Source organism: Augochlora pura, chromosome 2 (assembly GCF_028453695.1).
Source record: "Augochlora pura isolate Apur16 chromosome 2, APUR_v2.2.1, whole genome shotgun sequence".
Classification (NCBI taxonomy): Eukaryota; Metazoa; Arthropoda; class Insecta; order Hymenoptera; family Halictidae; genus Augochlora; species Augochlora pura.
Window position 1 is genome coordinate 6,067,372 of NC_135773.1, and position 20,668 is coordinate 6,088,039.

A 20,668-nucleotide genomic window follows, 5' to 3' on the forward strand; every position below is an offset into this window, starting at 1 on the left:
GTGGGGCCATGGTACATCTGTGTGAGGGAGAGATGGATAAGGTAGTGTGCGGCAGAGCGCAGAAGCAGTTCCGTAGGTAACGAGAAGGTATGCAGTGTAGCATTTTTTTTTCATGTTTGTGTTAAATTGCGTTGATACTGACGTGTGAATTTCTTCAAGTCTTGCTCCTACCCTATACCCATTTCACTGAATCGTTTTCATTTAATTGCATGCAAAACTGACACCGTAATCGCCGCTGAGCACTGAGTCCTGTTGCATCTCACGTGCACGTGAAGCGGTGCGCGATGTTAGTATACTTGTAGTTTATGTAACACGACGAAATACCGAAAAAGTACGTCAAAGCAAGAGCGTTGGATAAGAAATTTGTCGACGAATTAACCCTTCGCCTCCTATGCCGGTTCTATTATATATATTTACTAATTTATTATTCATTATTTCCATTATTCTGGTTATCTTTGTTATTGTTATGATCGTTTATTACTTGGTAAAATATCTACCTCTCAAAAAAATGATCAATTTCTTATTAATGAGATTGAAGAAGAGGATCTCTACAATTGTGAACAATCATCTGATGGTGGAGTGCATCTAACAGCGATGCTGAACCCGAAGAACAAAATTCTGATTCGGATGAAGAAGATACAGCAGAATCTGCAGAAAGTGTAGCGGTATCTGGTCGTAATTGGCAACATATTGCACCAATGGAGACTACAACATTGCAAAATCTTCCACGCAAATGTTCACTTACCAAACAAAGTGAACATATAAAAACAGAAGATGGGTGCTTCCATTTATTTATCAATGACGAAATAATCGACGATATCATATTATGGACAAAGAAAAAAGCGAGCGAGAGCATACCATCGAACAAGAAATGGAAACCAGTAGACCGCATAGAAATGGATGCATTTTTCGGACTATTATTGCTAATTGGGAGATTCAGAGAATAGCGAGAATGCAAAAGCGATTTGTGGAAAGATGATGATGCACTTTCAAGAAGATTTTATGCTGCTGTAATGTCTAGAGATAGATTTACGGATATACTAAGGTATGTTCGCTTCGACGATACCGCTACACGTGAAGCAAGGAAAACGGGCGACAATTTTATGTAATATGTGTAAACAGTGAAATGTATAATAAAAAACATTGTTTCGTTTCAACAATTTATTGTGTTATTTTTTCCTATGTCCTAACAATATATTGGTCAAAGCCAAGAGCTCGAACGGCGGTCACTGGCGGAGGGTTCACACTCGGAATATCGTATTCCACAAACTCGTATTTTCATGAATTCGAGCATTTACTTTTTTCGGAGTTAAAGCGTAGATAAAACAATTATTTAATTTTTTTAATTTGTTGGCGGATACTCGAGGTTATACTGAAAACGGAAACGCGTTGGCTTTCGTATCAATCACGTTGCAACAACGACGATGCTATATATTGTTCTCTTACGGTTAAAGTTACGTTTACTGTTACAATTTACGGTTTACGGTTTACAATTTACGATTTGCGATTTACGATTTTCAGTTTATGAGTTTACGAATTACGATCCCGGGATACTATTGCTACGAGTAAGGCTTTAATCCGTGTCCGATGTTTCAAGAAAGTGCATACTTCGGCGATCGTTGCATCATAATTACGGATCGGCAACAATATTGACTTGGGCGGTTGGAGAAAGTATATGTTTCAGGCTTGAAGAGACCCGTTTGGTAAGTTGAGCGCGATCGAGAGGTGAAAATAAGAAGCTTGAGAAAAAAAAAACATGTGTCTTTATTTCTATAAATGAACTCATCGATGCATCGCGATGGACAGCTGCATCGTTGAATAAATGTAGGTACATAAATTGTTGCTTAGACTAGTAAAGTGACTGAAACCGCGCATAAAACACCACGATTTATTAGTTCAACAAATTTTCACCTAAATCCCCGACATACCCACCTATACATATACAAAACTACGATTCGGTCCTTTTCAGAATTCAGGTATGGAAATTGAATCGCTTCTGTTACAGCTTAAGATTTACATAGGATTTACATAGGATTTATAGAGCTTAAAGTATACAGTTTACTTACAGGTTATTGGTTTTCGTGATTACACGTCCGCCATCGATCGCCGCGTAGACTGAACGAAAATGTACAACGTAACGTTAAATTCGAAACGATAAATTTTCCAATGATTCGATGGTAAAAGTATCGGTAGCCGAGGAACGTCCTTGAAGGACGAAATCGTTTCGAAGTTGATCCAATCGCCTTGGCCTACTTGTTCGCGAGCAAAGCAGTCATCACTACCGTTACCAAAACTGCAACTGTTGCTCATACTACTTTTCTCCCAATAACACACACGATTACGGTGATGGATCGAAACGGCGATGGATCAACCTGAAAGTATCTCCGATTCCAATGTATTTTCACTGTCGAATCCTCCAAATCGCTCCACCCATAACAGGCAACGCCGTGATATACTGTATAAGACTATCCACGCAAAGTCTGACAAACGAAACGTTCTTGTAAACCAAGTAAAACAGTCCAAATCGGAACGAGTACACAGCGATCAAGTGTACAATGTACATTCTGTAAAACAAAGTAATGCTTGTACGTCCATCTAAAAGAACTACACTGGGCAACGTGTACGTAGACACGTCTGAGTATAGTTATTGCATACGTACACTGCTTGATGTCTGCGAGCTTTCGGTATGGTAGACAAATTTTCTTTCATACAGTACTGCCGGGCTCCTAGAATACAATTTTTCATGTACTCCTCGAGGTTGATCTGCAGAAAATCTATCTGGAATATTTCCTTGTCTTTGGGACTCATTTCACCCCACATGATCAACAGATTTGTATTGTGGAAAATCCATTCCTTGGTCGTGAAATACTGTAACACTTCCAATCCGTCCGAGATTCGCTTTTGAATTCGAACCATGCTGAGCAAACAAACGACGCGAAACGATTAGAAAGAAGAAAGATAAGAACGAAGGACAAAATTTCAATTCCGGTACTCACAATCTTTTCTGTTGAAATATCAACATAAGAAAGTCGATCAGATAAGCCGGAATGATATGGAAAAATAAAACGAAGATGTTGTGTATTAGCTTGCTGCTGCGTATGTCGCCGTCCGGGTACCAAATTTGTCCTTCGAAAGGATACATGTGGCCGAGCTTCTTACCCTTCTCTACAATTTCTCCCCAAGTGATCGGCAATACGCCACTTTGCGTGATATTGTACACTGGTATATTTTTTGACCTAAGACAAGTGGAATTGTACGTAGACAAAGAGAAAGGGGAAGAAAATGAAAAAGGAAACTCTGATCGAAATTTGACGTACTTTCCGGAGATGGCCGTCTTATGGGCAATCGAGATCAACGCGTTGATCGCTAGATCGACGGGTACCACCTCGGCGTGGTAACCCGCGTTACAGTGCATCGACCTTATTACTCCTTTCCCCGCCGCCACCAACAGACCGACTGGACCATTCAAGTTATCTACCCATCCACTCAGCGGTTCACTCCCAGCTGGAGTTACTGTATAATCGACGATATTATTATTAAACTATAAATAACAATCGCCTATCGATGACAATGATAGCTGTAATACGCGTACCTATCGATGGTCTGGCGATGCAGCACGGTAAGTTCTGATACTCGTTGGATACCAATTTCTCGGCTAACCGCTTCGAGTACGTGTAAGTGTTTGGATGTTTATCCAACAACCTAAAACAACGAATAACGATAATACGTGGCTTGAGTGTCAATTAATCAATTGTGGAACGGGGATAAATCTTTTTGTGAATTACCTTGGCGTGATGAGATTAATGGAAGTTTCGTCCATCCACTGTACCAGATCCATAACTTTGTTGGGATCGTCCGGAGCGTCGTATACCCTTTCCCCAAGTTCATCCATGTCAGGGTGACAAAATGCAGTACTCAAGTGGACAAACGACTTCAGACGCTTCATCTTTTTTGCCAGATCCAGCACTCTTCTCGTTCCAATCTAGAGAACAAATTTGAATAAAGTATTAACGTCGTACGCGACGTCGCATCGTGCGCGATTAATGGGGATTTCAACTTGAAGAAATCTAGAGTGTGCGTATGCGGGGATTCGAAAGGAAAGTTCACTTCTAAGGGAAAATGTTTACCGTGTTCATTTCAATAGCATCGGTCAACTTGGCCTCTAATCTGAGCGTAGCTGCGCAATGAAACACCACATCGATTTCATCCATTAACATTTCCAGTTGCGCTTCGGTCAATCCTAAATGGTCGAGGGATACATCTCCGCTCAACGCCACCACTTTTTTCATTGTTTGTGGCTTCTGATTTCTTATTCTTTCGAACATCTGTAATTGATACGAGTTGGGTTAAATGCTCGTATCGTTGACTTTCCTCCTTGATTACAGTTCTTAGTCCCTATTACATATGCATGCGTAATATACTTTTACTCGTTTCTCGATTAGAAAAAAAGTGAAGGTATAACTGCAGTATGCACTATCGACGGGTGGCGCGTGGCATAATATACCATGATGTAGAATGTAGAACATGAATGCCTAATATCGAATATAGATAGTTTAGACTGTTTAGACATTATTATAGATGTACGTGTAACGATATAATAATATAGACGTCCGAAACAAGTGTAAATAACCAGAAAGAGAGATCTACTTACCGGTAATTTGAACATTTCATCGACACGAATTTCAGGAGACCGACCTTTCTTCGATCTTATCAAAACGTAAATCTTATTTACATCAGTGCAACTGTAAAGTAACTTCTCGATGAGTACTTTTCCCATGAAACCGGTTCCTCCGGTTATAAAAAGGTTCTTTCCCTTGTAAAATGACTGTATCTCGGTTAACTCGCCCATACTTGGGATCCTAGAACAAAAAACAAACAAAAGACTCGTAGCGAAACGGAAGCTCGAAGCGGAAACGGAATTGCACGAAGAATAGACCCTCTGTATTATTTGGAAGAAATCAGAGACAACGAAGATACGGGAAATACGTGCACGTTGTGCAACAAACAATGTTATCCCACTAACATGATACAAAATTAACAGCTTTCCAAATTCGCTACCCTTCCGATACAGACATCTGATAATGTTTGAGTTTGCAATCCCATCCCTGAGTGAACCATTTGGCATCATTCAGACTCATCGCACATCTCTCATTCTTCTTTATTTTGATTCTTGAACAGTTTGGAATTCGTTATGAACAATAGCTACAGAATAGTCTTGAGAACTCTTAGCTCAACGCCGTTCGAGAAGCTGGGGGTTTCGGCATACTTACGAGCAAGATACTTGCTAGTATGTAGCTAGTACATATGTAGAAGACAAAGTTCAAGGAGAAATAAAAATGCTGTGGTACAAATACGCTAATAAATCGAGGTCCATTTGAGTAAAGGTACTCGACCAATCGTTATAGGCTGTTCGATTGCAACATCTCGTCAGTGTGCTAATTATGTTGTACGTCTACGTGTGCTAGTTGCAATCAAGGGACAGATGAATGGACGATTAAAAAGCGTTCTTTGTTGCGAAACATCAGTCACGTTGATTTCTAAAGTTCGCGGACCATATCCAACTTAAGATTCTCCTTTTTTCACTTTTCGTAATATTGGTCAGCCGGTACTGAATAACCAGTGAAAGCGTTCCTCGGTTTTCTAAAGAAGCATTCGATTATTTGGATTATTTTAATAGTCTAAGGGTAAGACGCTCTTTGAGAAACGAAAAACACTCCTCTAATTAAGATCCAAATGACTAGAGTCGATGTCACAGTCATTGTTGTCGATGGATGAACAATAAAGTAACAATTAAAATAGTGGACCCGTTGATTCGCCGCCGTTGTCACAGTCGAGACCAAAATAGAAAGTGATGGAGTAGGGAAGATAAGCGAATAGAAATTTGAACAGTGAACCTAGATGCATTCCAGTCTTGGGAGTCGAGAGCAAAATCACTTGACATCTTGTGAAAAAATTGATGTGTTGTAACACCAAACTGGTTCTCGTCACCTTTTACGATTCAGTAACGATTGATGCAACGTTATATCATTCTAATAGACAGATTGGCTGACTGGCTGGCTTAGCCTGTCCATGATCGAGTTTCCATAAGATAATCATCCAAGTTTCTGTGTAAGAACTGCAACATTTTGCATCAAGTTACAAAGTTCGCTTCGGTCAAATCAAAAGCGTAACGGAAGAAAGTATCGAGTGAAGCTAATTAACCATTGTTACGTTTTGCGTAAACGGAGCAAATTATCATCGCATTCTTAATTTCACTTTGAAAATTCATTGAATGATTAATGTGTTTACGCTAATGCGCCGTGGCATCTGCGTGTGCGTAATAATGTCTGTAATAGTTGTGAAAAGGGCATGACTTGACGTAAATTTTTGCGACAGAAACTGAGCATTTTAATATTGTATACATATTTAAATTGTAGCGTATCATTCTGATCAATTGAACTCGCTCTATCTGGCAGATAGTATCCGCTAAAAGTAACTGATTTAGTAAAAAGCCGGAGAAAGAAGATAAGAATCAAGTGAAAGGAAATTCGCGCCGATACATATTACGAATACGCGAATACGAGTTAGAACACCGCACACGGCTGTGTATGTATACACAATATGTACACACACGTATACCAGTAATTCTACAAAAGCATATTATGTAATTACATTTAGAAACGTGCTATGTCTATTGCATGTCTGCGTCTTGAACCACTATAGGAAAACCGCACAAAAAATATTCAAACTGTATTGAAAACTACAAACTACCGATCAGCAATCATAATTACTACGTTTAATCGAAGATGACAGTTCCGAGAAACGATATCGACATATATTACCGATGTTGATACATAAACGAATAAATTCGATTTATTCAAGTTAAGGTTTTATCGATGCTTTTCCTATGAAGCTGCAGTTGTTGAAGAAAATTATATGGGAATGAAATGGAAAGCGGCAGTGCACCTTGTGGAGGGCAGTAGTAAAGGATTCGACGGATTCGTTGTTCACGATACTTGCGTGAAAACAGGTGTACGTTTCAGATTTGACATTAACACTCTGGGAACGATTACGACAGCACGAAATGAGCCCAAATCCTCGGGATAAGGCACTTTTAGAGGTGGTACCACTAACTTATACTTTAACAGTCTTAAAGCGGATGATTAGAGCGCGGATGCAGAGTCACATTTGATCTAAGCTACATTAGTGAAAAATTATGAAAAAGAAGGTAAAAGGTTTTGTTGTCAATAATGACTCGGCACCGTTAGCGAACTATTGAAAAATGGGTATCGAACGTCGCTGCGGTGCTTGTTTTGTTGATTCGTTTTAAGTGACCGGACACTATGCGCGGCATCATTGACGTGTTTCGACTTGAACAGTTCGAACGTCCCGCTCAACATCTCTATTATCCTTTCTGTATCTACGAAACAACTCACTCCCAAGATATAGATATCATACATATCATAAAGTCTAATTGATAATCGCATCGTCGCGTCTACAAGAGGCGTGCATACGTTATGTTGATTGAAATTGCACGGCTAGCGGAATGCTTTAGCGTTAAAACTTGACAACGGACTTACCTGTAGCTAATAGTTCACCAGAGGAAAATAGATTAGAATGCGAGTCGTCGATTTGAAGTTATTGACAACTTTGATTGGTGTTAATATTCAGTCTCATTAACCGAATTTGGCTGAGCTGAGTGAAGAGAACGTGCTGGATTTGCTGAATGTATCGAGTGTGCAGAATCTGTCGTGCCGAAGGAGAGAAAGAATCACGAACCGCGCGCTCGAACCCACTGAGCTCCACCGTGGTTCGCGCAACAGTTCTATCCAGCGAAATAACGTTGTCTCCCCACCTGTTCACAACTTTCTTGCTCTTCCTCCTTGTTTTTTTCTTGTTCTTTTCCTTCTTTTTGTCATTCTTATTTGTATTGTTACTCTTATACTTTATAGTCGTCATCATCAGTATTACCAGCATCTTCATCTTTTTCTTCCTATTCTGCTCCTTCTTCTTTTCATTCCGATGCTACTTCTCACAGCATTTCTATCACATAAACTTGATACACATTAAAATTTATCCTTCGTTAAAGTTTCCGCAATTACTATGGCTATTTAAAGTGAGCTTGTTTTCAACAAATATAAAATTCATGTATACAACTCTTTTTGTTGACAATCTACTCCACTTTGACGAAAAAAGCATACACGTGTGGAATATTAAACATGGAACGTGAAACGGTGGAACCCGTGATTCGTTCGAATCGAACAAATTTAATCTAAAGCTCGATCTCTATTCTATCGAGGTGTGCAGATCAAATCCTAAAGTGGCTACCAAAGAAACAAATGAAGAAGATGCATCTTTCTACAATAATTTTCAGCTGAGTCAGGTAGTCTTAATTTGTATGAAACAGTGATGTTCCATTAATAAGGAAGCGCACCTATACTCTCGGGAACGGGAAAGTAAAAAAAAGACAATCTGCAAAAAAGCTGAAAGTGTTGAGCCTTTCGAGAATACATCGAAAACATTGCGTTAGAAGCTAGATTAAAACAACGAATGTACGTTTATTTCTATCGCTAAACTCTTGCACGAGAGTCTCTAGTCTCTAGCATTGCTTTTACCGGCGACCGGCACTGGTACCACTTTACCGCGGTACCCCATAAACTTTCATTGCGCAAACAACATTACGTAAAGTTGATGCACATTATAGTTCGCCGACCTCTTTCGAATTATATGTATATTGTTCGGTTTTATCACGAGATTGTCGCTCTTCGATCATTAGTACACATCATCGCTATAGTTTATTACTTAGTATAACTATTCCACTACATTTTCCTTTTTTTTTTGTTTTTAAATGTGCTCTCTATACACGCACATACAATCAAATTTTAATCGTTTTACAGCATCTGTCGAGATAATTATGCCCGTCGGTTGCGTTGCAACGCGTCGGCTCGTCTTCAAAAGAATCTCCTAAACTTACGGATAATTAGCATCTTTTGCGCAAGCAAGTGTATGTAGAGTAGCTTCCTCGAAACGTCACGGCAATTGACTCGAAATATACAAAACCATGCGTTCTATTATTCGCTAAATCTATATAATACAACTTATAAATTTAAATTGAAGCGCGATATAGAATTTAATAACAATTAAAAACCATTATTCTTTTTACGTATTGTCATGTACTGTACACTGTAATGGAACAATGATGTTTGCAATACATAAAGTTTGTCATCCCTGAACATACGGTAAAATGTTTAAAATATAAACATGTGCGTATATAACAAAAATAATAAATTTTTTATTCATTCCAATTTCTAATTATGCAAATAATAAATTTAAGAAATTCCAAATAATTTATCAAAATCTTATAACGTATGTAATGTTGTATAGCTACACTAAAAATCCGCTGGAAATAGTGTAAAGAAAATGGCGGCGATGACGTTTATTCAACGAAGATAAACCATGTCTAAATATAATCTGAAGTTTTGATAAATTGTTATAAAACATCGAGAAAAATGTCCTCACATACTACCGCTCTAGTCGAAGAATTGGCAAAGGACTATGCGAATTATGCAAACTTGGATTTATATTGTAAAGCGAGTATTATGTCTTACATAACCTCTATAAACAATCCATAAATGATATTGATACAAGTTCTTGTATTGCATTTCACATGTTCAAAAAGAAGTTTTCGTATTTTGAAGTACAAGCGGAATTAAAAATATATTTGCATATTCAGTTTTTGTGGAGACAACTTCTCATAGCTAATGTTACCTACAGTTCGTAGTTCTCCATTGCATACAAAAATAACAATTTTTAGATAAAGAGAAAAAGTTTACATTTGTAAAAATCTGTAGGGAAATGCAACAGGAGAGAATAATACTATTCCTACAATTAGAAAACCATTCTAATACCTTCCGAAGGTTTTCTCGTTGCTCTTATAACGCGACTCTCCTCGATGTACGCTTCTATACAAACAGTAGTATGCAAATACATTTTTTACTATGAAATTTGAATTTTTTTTACTTTTTTTTTCTTATATCTTGAAAATATTCTTCCTATTTGTAGTGAAGCATTAAAAAGTATATATGACATCAATAAGTTACACTTTGCAGGAGGTAATCCTAAGAGAATGAATGTGCTCATACTTCTTGCATTCTTTGTACATAAAACAAAACAAATGTTTCTGTTGCAGATGGATCACTTACAACATAAGATCTTCAATTTACGGAATGTCTTAAAACTATTTGAAGGCTACCTTACTAAGGTTAGATATAGTAGTAGGACAAAATGTCTTGTTAAATTTATTGTAGACATGTTATATCTTTTGTTGAAAGGTTCAAAATGAAGGAACGCAATGCATCGATCAACAGATTCCAAAATTAGAGGATATACAACCAGAAATTGCAAACCTTTGTAGACGTATAGATGCCCTAGAGCATGTTATAGCAATGGCTAATGTAAATCTAACTAGTTTAGAGGCTGCAGTTGAAAATGCAGAAGCTGAATTAGGGATTTCTGATGGACTATTTGGAATGCTAAACCCCTTGTCATTTTTTGTAAGTAGCACATTTTTTAAATAGAAAGTAGCAGATGTCTTTAAATTGTATTGTGTTTCAGAAAAAAAGTCAAGAACCTTTGTTACCAAATAAATTACCGGTATATGAACAACCCACGATATACAGAACAAATGATTATTTCAACAGTGAATAGTTGAGTCGCGAAAGTACAATATTAATTTAACGATTAATTAGATGGATAGATAAAAGTTTGTTGTTGAATCTTGAAAAGAAATGCTAATCTTTTAAAAAGTGAAATGCCAAGAGAAAACGTTATATATTTTTATTTTAGATGTAAGGTAAAACTGTATTAATTGCATTGATTTGGAATTATTTTTTTGATTAATGTGTAAAGCAAGCATATTGTATAGACAACAACGATTTTGTTTACAGAAAAATATTAACAAGCTGCAAGAGTACACGTTTTCAATTGAACTTTTTTTTCGCCCATGAAACAACCTCCAGATATACAATGCCTCCATCGTGATATCTTTCCGATACCACAAGTAACGGAACATGTGGACCAGTTACCCCACTGATCCCATATTTTTGGGCCGGATCTATCTGCCTCGCCTATTGAAAGATTCAGTTATTCGAAATTTAAAGATTCATTATGTTTCCATACTCTTGCAATTTTAAACTGTATATTATATTTTCGAGACATTTAACGATATATCAGTATACGTCTAGAAACGTATATTTTTGTAGTCTTAACAACTACAGACTAGAAAGATTAGTTGTCGATTATATGTACATTTTATAATTCATTACATTCCGCACCTATGTCATTTTCTTCGTTTCTGTCTGGTTCGTCGTTATCATATTCACTGACAGTTTCAAATTCAAGTGACTGCTTCTTACGTAGCAAATCTTCATTTTGAACGTTACCCGCTTTAAAAAAGGATGGTGCATTTTATAAAGCAAATACGACGTGATAGTAGTCAAAACATTTATGGATTGCAAATATGCCAAAGGTATAGTTCCTAATGATGTAACTGATTATCATTAATTTTACAGTTTGTTTTCTCAACGTATGTGGCATGAAATTGTATGTACACGGCTTGTATATTAGTAATCATTTCGCGTAGCAAACATGTCTCAATGAAATTATCTGTTAATTTGGTTAAAATACATAGTACCACCAATCAAATAGAATAGAAATTATTATTTTGAAAGAAGTACTTTTCATGAAAAAGACAAAGTTGCCAACATATGCCAAATGTTCATAAAATAAAAGTATAGTAGACATCCTGTTAAAAATTTCTACTTATACACAAATTCATGGTCTATTTGTGGTACATATGTTTGCATACGAATCGTGTCTAAATAATTTGCAGTATATTTAACATAAGATATTGTTACTACATAATACATGTATGTAGGATAAGTACATGCGCAAATAGAGATATGTTTATGAGGAATATTAATGATGTTTGGTAGATTATAGTTATCAAGTTTTAATTCCAAGCCAATTCAGAATATTTTTGTCGCATTTTTTCAACCGACATGGTTTTATTTGTGCTTTTTTTAATCCCTTTGTGCAGTCTTTTCCCGAACAATGACGCCATCGGACCTGTCGACCATTTCCGCAAGTTACACTACATATGCTCCACTTACCCCACTCATCCCATCGTTCATGATCTATAAAATTTTCGAACAAATTTTTGTACATGTAGATTTATCGGTAAGCTACATAACAACTAAGGACAAGTTGAATTTACATCTGAGATACATGTGACGAAAAAAAACATGCTAATCCTTCATACATGCGTACATACATACATGCATACAAATATAGTTACATATTCTTCAATATTTGTCGATTACATCATACACGTACATATTTCCTTAGTTTCATTTTCGTTTCTTTTCAAAGACTCGGCACTATTTTCATGGAATAAATCGTTGTTGATAGATTGTTCTTCTATACTTTTTGCTAAATAATTGAGCAACCTACGACCACAAATTTTTGATTTTTCTAAGGAACAGAAATGCTGTTGAGATCTCAAAATCGATGGGTCCCTTATATATTTTTGTAGATTTAATTCACTAATCTGCATACAATAGGCTTAATTAAAATTTACGTAAAATTACATTAAAATTATTGTGTTATACGATGTTTACTGTATTATTAATAATGAATTACTAACTAACTTTTAATTCAATTCCGCTATCCGAATTCTCTTGGAATGTAAAACCGAAACACTGAATCATCGTAAATACATATAATAATCGCATAGCACGTGCTCTTAAATTCTTATGTAATTAAGAGCAACAGCGCGTGAACGAAAAAAAAATCAGTTAAACTTCGATACGTGCGATAACTAAATTGAATTCTAATTATTGTTAAACTGAATGTAGCCGTGTTACAGTAACTGACTGATTTCATTGTATGCCGCATTTTCATGTGCATATTAGAATAGTTTAATTCTTCTGTACATATTCGTACATGCACATACCAGCATATATGTTATATTAATTAATATTGTGATCATATCGTTTCAACGCGCTGTGTTCCCCTAAATTTCGCGCTTCACATTTTCACGACCATCTAAAATCTATCATAGCACTTACGTTTGATAGAAAAATATTTTCCACTTATTGTATTCTCTCAAAATAATATGTTGTATTTCTTTGATTTATAATTTCAATTTTAATTAACATTATGTAGATTGTACTAAATTATTTACAGTCTAAAAAACGCCTTATGTGCACGACCATTTGGTATTTGTCCTTGAAGCCTTAATCGCCTAACAGCTTCTCTTAAATGTTTTGGCAGTAATGGTCCTGCTTCTTGATGTGCTTCCATAACATCGAGAGCTGTGATTCGAAATACGGTTGCTAAATAAAAGCATATTCACTTGGTTAAAGGTTCTAGTCAAGAATCTGGGTTTTACCTTCTTCCACAATTTCTCCGACGAACACTTTTGCGATACCAGACATAGCTATAACTACGTTTTGCGAAACGGAACAACCCGTAATTGTTTGCATAATCTATAATAAAAATATAAACTGTTAAGCAGACTTAATAATAAGCAAAACGTTAAATGAAACGTGAAATGCATATAATATACATTGTATATATTCAAATTAACCACATACTCTTTTTATTGCTGCTTTCGGAAAAGCGGCTCTCCTATACATTTCATATCTATCCAATTGATCCTCCGTGAAATTAGAAACCAATACCCTGTTAAGAAAACTGCATAGGTAGTTCCAGATTCGTGTAAGGAGTCCTGATTAACTTAATCATCTCAAATATCTCACTTAATATTCATAATATAACAAGAGGTCACATAAAGTTCATAGTATCATAGTCAATAATACATAAGTGATATATAGCATATTCATAATTATAGCATCATTGGCACACAAAGATAAATACATACTGCATTTTTTCTCTCTCCTCTTCTTCTAATTCTTTTTTACTTTTTTCTTTGCTTTCTCTTCTTTCTTTAACATTTATTGGATTCGCATGTGGTAATACGATATCATTTCCAAATAGATCCTCTGTAGTTTGCTCCTCTTCTCTATTACCTTCAATTTCATGTTTAACAATATCTATTTGATCCTCCGCCATTGTGCCTAACAAATTAGAACTTGTTTCGTCCACATCTGACTGAGATTGAGAACTCATTGCATCAGATTCTACCTATAGCATTTGATAGCTCACAAAAACTGTTACTTAATATGTATACAATGTATCACAGATTTTGAACATACCTTAACATGCATATTATCTGCATCCATTGATTCTGTATCCTTGGATATAGAGTTTCGGAATGGACTGTCCTTTCCTTCCTTGTCATCTATGTCTATGTGTTCACTTTCATTCCCAGAATCTTCTTTCCCAAAAATGTTATCCATCGTGGAAGAAGTTATATACTTTCAAAGCTTAAAATATAAGAATTACTGAAAAATGGTGTTGTAGATTCAGGAGCAACTAGTGTGTACAAGCAAGCAAAAACGTTTATAGCATTTTAAAAAGTTTACCTACTTAAAACAACTATCTCAATTGTACCAAAAAGATAATATAGACTCAAGCAATGTCAACTCAAATATCAAAGAATCTCTGATTCATTAATTTGAAATATACTATTCAGAAGTTGTTATTCAATTGTTCAATTGTTTGTTGAGAAAATAACTGAAACAAAAGCATTTAAAGAGTGAGTTTGTCAATATGCACTTAGTTTTTGATAATGTCTTGGGCAAACAATCGAATGTTACAAATATTCCAAGAAGTACACAAAATATACTAATACATTATTTAAAAGGTAAATTCTTTGGTTCCTTTGATAAATTTGTACAATAACTAAATATCGTTTATTTTCTTCATTTCTATATTTCCATATGTATTTTGTTGATTCCTGAAATTTTGCAAACACTGTAAACAAATATTTTGAACACCCCCTACTCTCACTTTTTGTTAAATAAAACAACACGTGAGTAGTGAAGTAATTGATAATAAACGGACATGCAAAATACATATGTATTTATGTTTCTTTCCGAAAGAAAATTTTGAACAGATTAAGAAGTAACCTTCGCATTTCTATGGTTCTTAATCGATAGAAGTAAACGATAAAACGTTTGAAAAATATATGTACATAATTCAGAATTACATGTGCATGTGCATAGGATACCAAACTCTCTGTTTTAAAAAATTGATTGTTTCATTCGTTTCAGTCAATTCTGTTTTTCTTTTCGCCACAGAACATTCTTATAGAAACGAAACTCTGGCATTTTTGAGAATCAACTTGTAGTGTGCATAGTGCATGCGTCTGTAAGTAGGTAGTCACATTGTGAATGCACACGTGCATACATATATGCATGTAATATTTATGTACGTACATATGTACATTGTATAATTCCAGATCTGTATGCAGCCAATACGGCTGGGTATATAATTTCTAATCATATGAATCATGTATACACACACATGCGTATATAAAATTTGTTTTAAATATGTACATATATAGAAACATTTAGTTATACGTGCTATATGATACAAATAATTTGATGAAGAATATTTGGTTCCTAAAATTGTGAATATTTGTTAAATATTACTTTCCAGATTCATTTTGCTTTCTTTAAGTTTTATGTACCACGCTTTACATGTAACATTTCCAATTTTTCGCAAGCAATCTTTTGTTTCTTTTGAATCAAATGGTTCGTATCAACTTGAAAGAAATGGCAACACTGTCTGTATATAGATTATAGATCACCAAGGTCACTCGAACGTCAAAAGTATAATCAAAAATTTCACCTCTACAAAACTACTCTACGGTTTCGGTGTAAATCTGTAAGCCGTAAGCGAGTCACCTATAATTGATGAATCGAATCTAATTTGAGAAAGAGGTCGACGCGCGGAGATACATCACGAATCAGGGATTGAGAACCTCTGATCCAACAAGTTAAAGGACCATGATCGAATCACGCTGGCAGCGTGGCGCCAACTAGCGGTCGAGTAAAATTTAGTCGACGGTGTCGCGACGCCGCGACGTATTTGTCAATATCTCTTCGTTTTCGTGATTTTCACGGTTCATAAGTACTTTCGTTGGTCGAGAATCAACACGGAAACGGTCGTTGACGGTCCGAAGACGATATTGGTGTTGGTTGGCCATCGACGACAAGTTCAACGAGGAGTTTAACGACGCGAGTCCAGTGTCCCGATCAAAAAGTGTAGAGAGTTGTCGGCGCGAAAAACGGACATCGTGAACTGACCGGGACTCTCTCGGGACAATACATAGTTGGTGGCTGTTAGCTGTTAACTGTTAGCTGGTAGTTCGGTAGGTTGCTGGCTCGCCTGAGCGAGTCTATTGTTTGGCCTACCTTATTCGAGAGCCAACGGGGGTAGATAGTACAGTGAGTGAGTGCGACACAGTGAAATATCGTAAACGATCGGCCAAAGTGCTGATCGCTTTTAGCCGCGAGTTCTTTCTACAGATATCATCGAATACCGCGAGCCTACGAATGCAGCTTCAAGACGGAGCCGCGTATTAAGATGTGAGTACGGTGTGTGAGCCTTGGAACGTGCTTGGAACTCTTCGAGCCGAAGTTGTATGTAGCTGCCGTAACTGATGTGCGCGGCTATTCGATAGCCGTTCCGTTTCGGGATTTCACGGAAAATTATGCGAAGGAGGAGGGAGGAGAAGGAAAGAAAGAAAGGGTTTCCAGCGACGGTTCTTCGCCGAACATAATACCTTGACTGTCTCGTCTTCATAGACGGTACGAAGGACCATTGTTGTACTGTACATAAGACATTCTCATACGATCATTTACTCTGCGATCCTGGTAGTTGGTAGGTACGCGATGGACGCGCGCACGTCTCTTTCCACGCATACTGTCGCGTACCTACTTGCTTCATGTGTGTAGATACATTCTTGCATATGGATACATGTATACAGACATACCAGGCTAGGGTTTAGCAAATGATTTCATGTTGTAGTTGTATTTGTACATGGATTTTATAGAACGCACACTGAAAAACTACGAAATATCGTGACAGGATCACGCGCGAAACCGGTCTTGTTCCGATGAAACCGTTGTAACCGTTGAAACCGTTGAAACGGTCCGCCCTCCTCCCGCATTTCTCGTTTCTGCAAAATCCGTCAGTTCCGTAAAAGTTCTCCATCTTTGGTTATTAGTACACTGCGGATCTTTATGCGGAAGAACCATTCCTTGAGTGGATTTCAAGAAACGGGGGTTGAATAGGAAAGCATGGATTCCATTTCAAATTAGAACAAGTTGAGAAAACTGTGGCGGTAATATTTGTGTTCGCGGTCGATACTCGTGTTCCTCGTAAATGCATAAAATCTGCAGTATACATTCTCGCGTGTAGTTATCAGTTCTCCAACAAAGGACATACGTTGAAACGTTATACGAGCGGTTACCCTGTAATCCTAATCCATCGATTAGAGTTTAATCCACATGATATCGACTTTTGACAGTCACTAATCGGTTGGTTCGTGCCCCTTGTCTCGGCTTCCGAAGTTTTCCGACAATTCGATTATTATTTCGAATGCGTACAATTTAATTTCCTTTAGGTGGTAAGAAATATTTTAGGCATCAATCGATCATCGTTTTTATACGCGTATCATTTGGTACGTGGCTTATGATTCTAATGGGACAAGCTGCTTATTTATGATCATATACAGATGCGAATTCATTTCTATCGAACAAACTTTAATCCTTGTTCATTGTTCAATATCAAAATGGTTTGATGCGACATCGATTAGGACTCGCCGCGTCGCGATCCGTCGCATCGTATCTATACGTTTTGATGGTTTTGTTTTGACGCGTCACCTTCACTGATTATTTATTAAATGCGCGTAGAAACATGTGCGTTTAGGAGTTTATACAAATAGCTGAAATTAACAAGATCAACATCTAATTTCTGATAACCGTCAGTCTGTTGGTTTAATTCATAAGAGATCTATATGTACATACATTCTGCACAGCGTATCCAGATTTGTAAAAGCTAAAACGATAGAGTTTGTTTGTTAACATTACAAATATTAAAGCGAATTTGAATAATATTTGAATCAATCCAGTCATTCAAAACGGTATTTTCCGTAGCGACGGTAACAGACACTTTGAAATTATTGGGTAAAAAGTTGGACTTATCACGAAACGTAATTTCTCAAAAATATACAAAAGAGGGTGATGCAAGAAAAACAGGTTTCCAGAAAGAAATTGCTTATCAGTTATTGAAATGAATCGATGGAAAAATAATAGTCGTGTGTTGGCGTGTGCTTGCGTGCTTCGGGACTCGCAGAACGCGTGGAAAGGTAAAGAAAAGACGGTCGTTGGCCAAAGGAGAAACGACCGGGAGAATTCTTCTCGCTTGAGACGATCCGAGACCTGTTTTAGTACGAAGCTATGCTCTGTCAGATCTGCTCGTTCACTCTACCAACGATTTCTAGATCGTAGAATCGTCGGGTCTTGTCGCGTTGTGTCGGCGTGTCGCACATCGGGAAAAAGAAGTCGTATGAGGCCTTTGCTGATATGATTCCTTCCGTATTCCTTATCCTGGTCTCTGTTTCTTATTCTTAATAGCAAAAGTGTTACCGTGTTATGATTTCTATAACCTGACAATTATCGGCGAACCAATGAGTTCGTCATAAATCAGCCACGAAGGAAAATTGACGCGCGAAAGTCAAATTGATATATGGAATATGCGTTTATTGCACAGAAGAGTTCGTGTGGGAGGCCGATGTACCGTTAGGCCATTGACGCGACATCCTCTTTTCCGTTTTGCGGAGAGGATTACGCGGGAACGCGTCAAGCGTTGCTACGGCACGGCGTGGCGTTTACCTCGTTTCCAAATAGAATAGCTGATCGGCCGTGAGACGTTATTTTTCAAAGATAGACTACTAAATAGTAAATACGTATCTACGAGTACGATCGTGATAGGAAATCGAATATCTTGTCGAGTCTCGTGCCAGTAGTAGCAACGATTTACATGAGTACGAATGCGAATACGAATGCGAATAGGAGCCCATTCCTTTCTCATTGTACCCGCTGCTTCGGGTCCTTGACTCTGCCACTGCTCGTAAGTGAGGCGAAACTTTACGTAAGCACTTTCTATCCGCGAGACTCTGAACACACTGAACAGTGATTGGTGAAAAGCACAGTCTTGCGGCAAACCACAAACGTTTGCCAATATAACTAGCCAAGGAATTTCTTTGATACGATTGCCTGTCCAAGTTCGATTCCTGTCGCGAGCTTGTTCAATTCAAACTTTCGGTATGCCTCCATATCTTTCGCATAATAGAATCCAGGTATTCATACATTATTATAAAAACATTATACGAGGACGAACTATTTTATTTATGTAGCATAAACCATTCAGATGTCCTTCCAATTTTCATCACCAGCACTTCCGTGTCCCTTTATTGGTTTCCAAGATTAGTCTTTTGAAATGTGGATTTCATCTCCTTAAACGTGAAAACGAGAGTAACTTTCGGGTCGATACGTGTGTCGATCATTTCGTCTGTTCCGTAGACCCGAGTCGAGTTTTGTTGCTTTTTGTTAGTAACAGTTGCCAGTAGTTATCATTGTACATATGAGTGTGTTGGAATGACAGTGGCGCAAGTTAGATTTTCCTCATTATGAGACACAAGGAATGTTATCATTTAGTAATCAAATTTATTGTTACAATAACTTAAAGTTAAGTTAATTTATAATAACGTTATAATTTATTTCACTTGTCGTTTTAATATTGTGGCACGTTTAGATTAGATTTTAAGACCTAAGTCAAAGTTATCGCAAATGTGACTCACGCCACTTTGATTCTAACTCACTCATATGTATTTTGCGTCGTACGGTTTTGATGCGACTAGTACGAACAATGCGAACAGTGCAAATACACAGTGCGAATGACGAGTACAATCTACAATGTTTCTTTTTACGCAGGTGCGAAGAGGCTACAGAAGTGGAGACGCATCATCAGCAAACAGCGGCAACAACGATGGGCGTCGCCGAGGACGAGACGCCATCCTCTTTGACTTCTCATCCCAACCCTAACGTTAACAATCCAAATCAAGAAGGTACGTGACCGACTCGTTTGCATTTCTCTAAAAATCAAGGTATACTCGTGTACTAGTATAGTAATATATTGGGTTGTCTCCAACGAGTCTTTCCATATTATTTGAGGTTCTTGATAAAAGTTAATATTGTCAGGCAGGTGAAACATATAGGAGTACTTGTGCAAATGGAGCGATCGTTCTGATTTTATTGAACGTTTTATCATTTCCACCATTTCCACTAATAAGTTTTCACCGATTTTTCCATGCCCATCCGCCGAATGTTTGTTTAAAAACTATTCCGAACTCGGACTGCGCAAGTTAATCGAAAAAAACGAACTTTTCGAACAATCTAGTCCACCCGAACCTCCTTTTACACGATTAAAGCGTAACGAGTAAAACAAAATTGCGTAGAAAAAGTCATGCCAATACTGATTAACACAAATATATCAAACTTGTTTTAAGGGACGAAAACTAACAAGAAGTAACTCGAAACAGAAATTCATTCACTACAGCATTTTATTTAATTATTGCAGTACATAATGGTTTACGTTATTATCGGATAAATTTAGTATGTAGAATAAATGCAATAAAGTACTGAAAAAAATTAAT

The 20,668-nt window shown here is 37.0% G+C and overlaps 3 protein-coding genes across 11 annotated transcripts; 1 reads left to right on the plus strand and 2 right to left on the minus strand.

The window, feature by feature from the left end:
- Positions 1–1,746: 1,746 nt before the first annotated feature.
- Positions 1,747–7,807, minus strand: LOC144478246 (putative fatty acyl-CoA reductase CG5065). 2 transcript variants are annotated; one of them, XM_078196000.1, is made up of 9 exons: positions 7,560–7,806; positions 4,652–4,859; positions 4,128–4,325; positions 3,786–3,982; positions 3,593–3,702; positions 3,318–3,513; positions 2,997–3,236; positions 2,660–2,917; positions 1,747–2,564 (listed from the first exon to the last, which is right to left on the minus strand). In XM_078196000.1, the coding sequence occupies exons 2-9, from the start codon at positions 4,847–4,849 to the stop codon at positions 2,402–2,404; spliced, it is 1,560 nt and encodes a 519-aa protein (XP_078052126.1). In that variant the 5' UTR covers positions 4,850–4,859; positions 7,560–7,806; the 3' UTR covers positions 1,747–2,401. The 2 variants fall into 2 exon arrangements, with proteins under 2 accessions (XP_078052126.1, XP_078052125.1); XM_078195999.1 differs by having other exon boundaries at positions 2,997–3,513; positions 7,560–7,807.
- A 1,559-nt stretch (positions 7,808–9,366) lies between these two features.
- On the plus strand, positions 9,367–10,951 carry Blos4 (biogenesis of lysosome-related organelles complex 1 subunit 4). 2 transcript variants are annotated; one of them, XM_078196379.1, is made up of 4 exons: positions 9,367–9,569; positions 10,169–10,240; positions 10,311–10,532; positions 10,594–10,951. In XM_078196379.1, exons 1-4 carry the CDS (start codon positions 9,489–9,491, stop codon positions 10,684–10,686), a joined length of 468 nt encoding a protein of 155 aa, XP_078052505.1. In that variant the 5' UTR covers positions 9,367–9,488; the 3' UTR covers positions 10,687–10,951. The 2 variants fall into 2 exon arrangements, with proteins under 2 accessions (XP_078052505.1, XP_078052506.1); XM_078196380.1 differs by having other exon boundaries at positions 9,380–9,564.
- Positions 10,952–12,591: 1,640 nt separating this feature from the next.
- Taf11 (TATA-box binding protein associated factor 11) lies at positions 12,592–16,434 on the minus strand. 7 transcript variants are annotated; one of them, XM_078196375.1, is made up of 7 exons: positions 15,852–16,434; positions 14,530–14,676; positions 14,256–14,426; positions 13,922–14,184; positions 13,635–13,722; positions 13,430–13,526; positions 12,592–13,352 (listed from the first exon to the last, which is right to left on the minus strand). In XM_078196375.1, the coding sequence occupies exons 3-7, from the start codon at positions 14,397–14,399 to the stop codon at positions 13,219–13,221; spliced, it is 726 nt and encodes a 241-aa protein (XP_078052501.1). In that variant the 5' UTR covers positions 14,400–14,426; positions 14,530–14,676; positions 15,852–16,434; the 3' UTR covers positions 12,592–13,218. The 7 variants fall into 7 exon arrangements, with proteins under 7 accessions (XP_078052501.1, XP_078052500.1, XP_078052498.1 ...); XM_078196374.1 differs by having other exon boundaries at positions 15,796–16,434; XM_078196372.1 differs by lacking the exon at positions 15,852–16,434 and adding an exon at positions 15,152–15,270.
- Between the last annotated feature and the right edge of the window lie 4,234 nt (positions 16,435–20,668).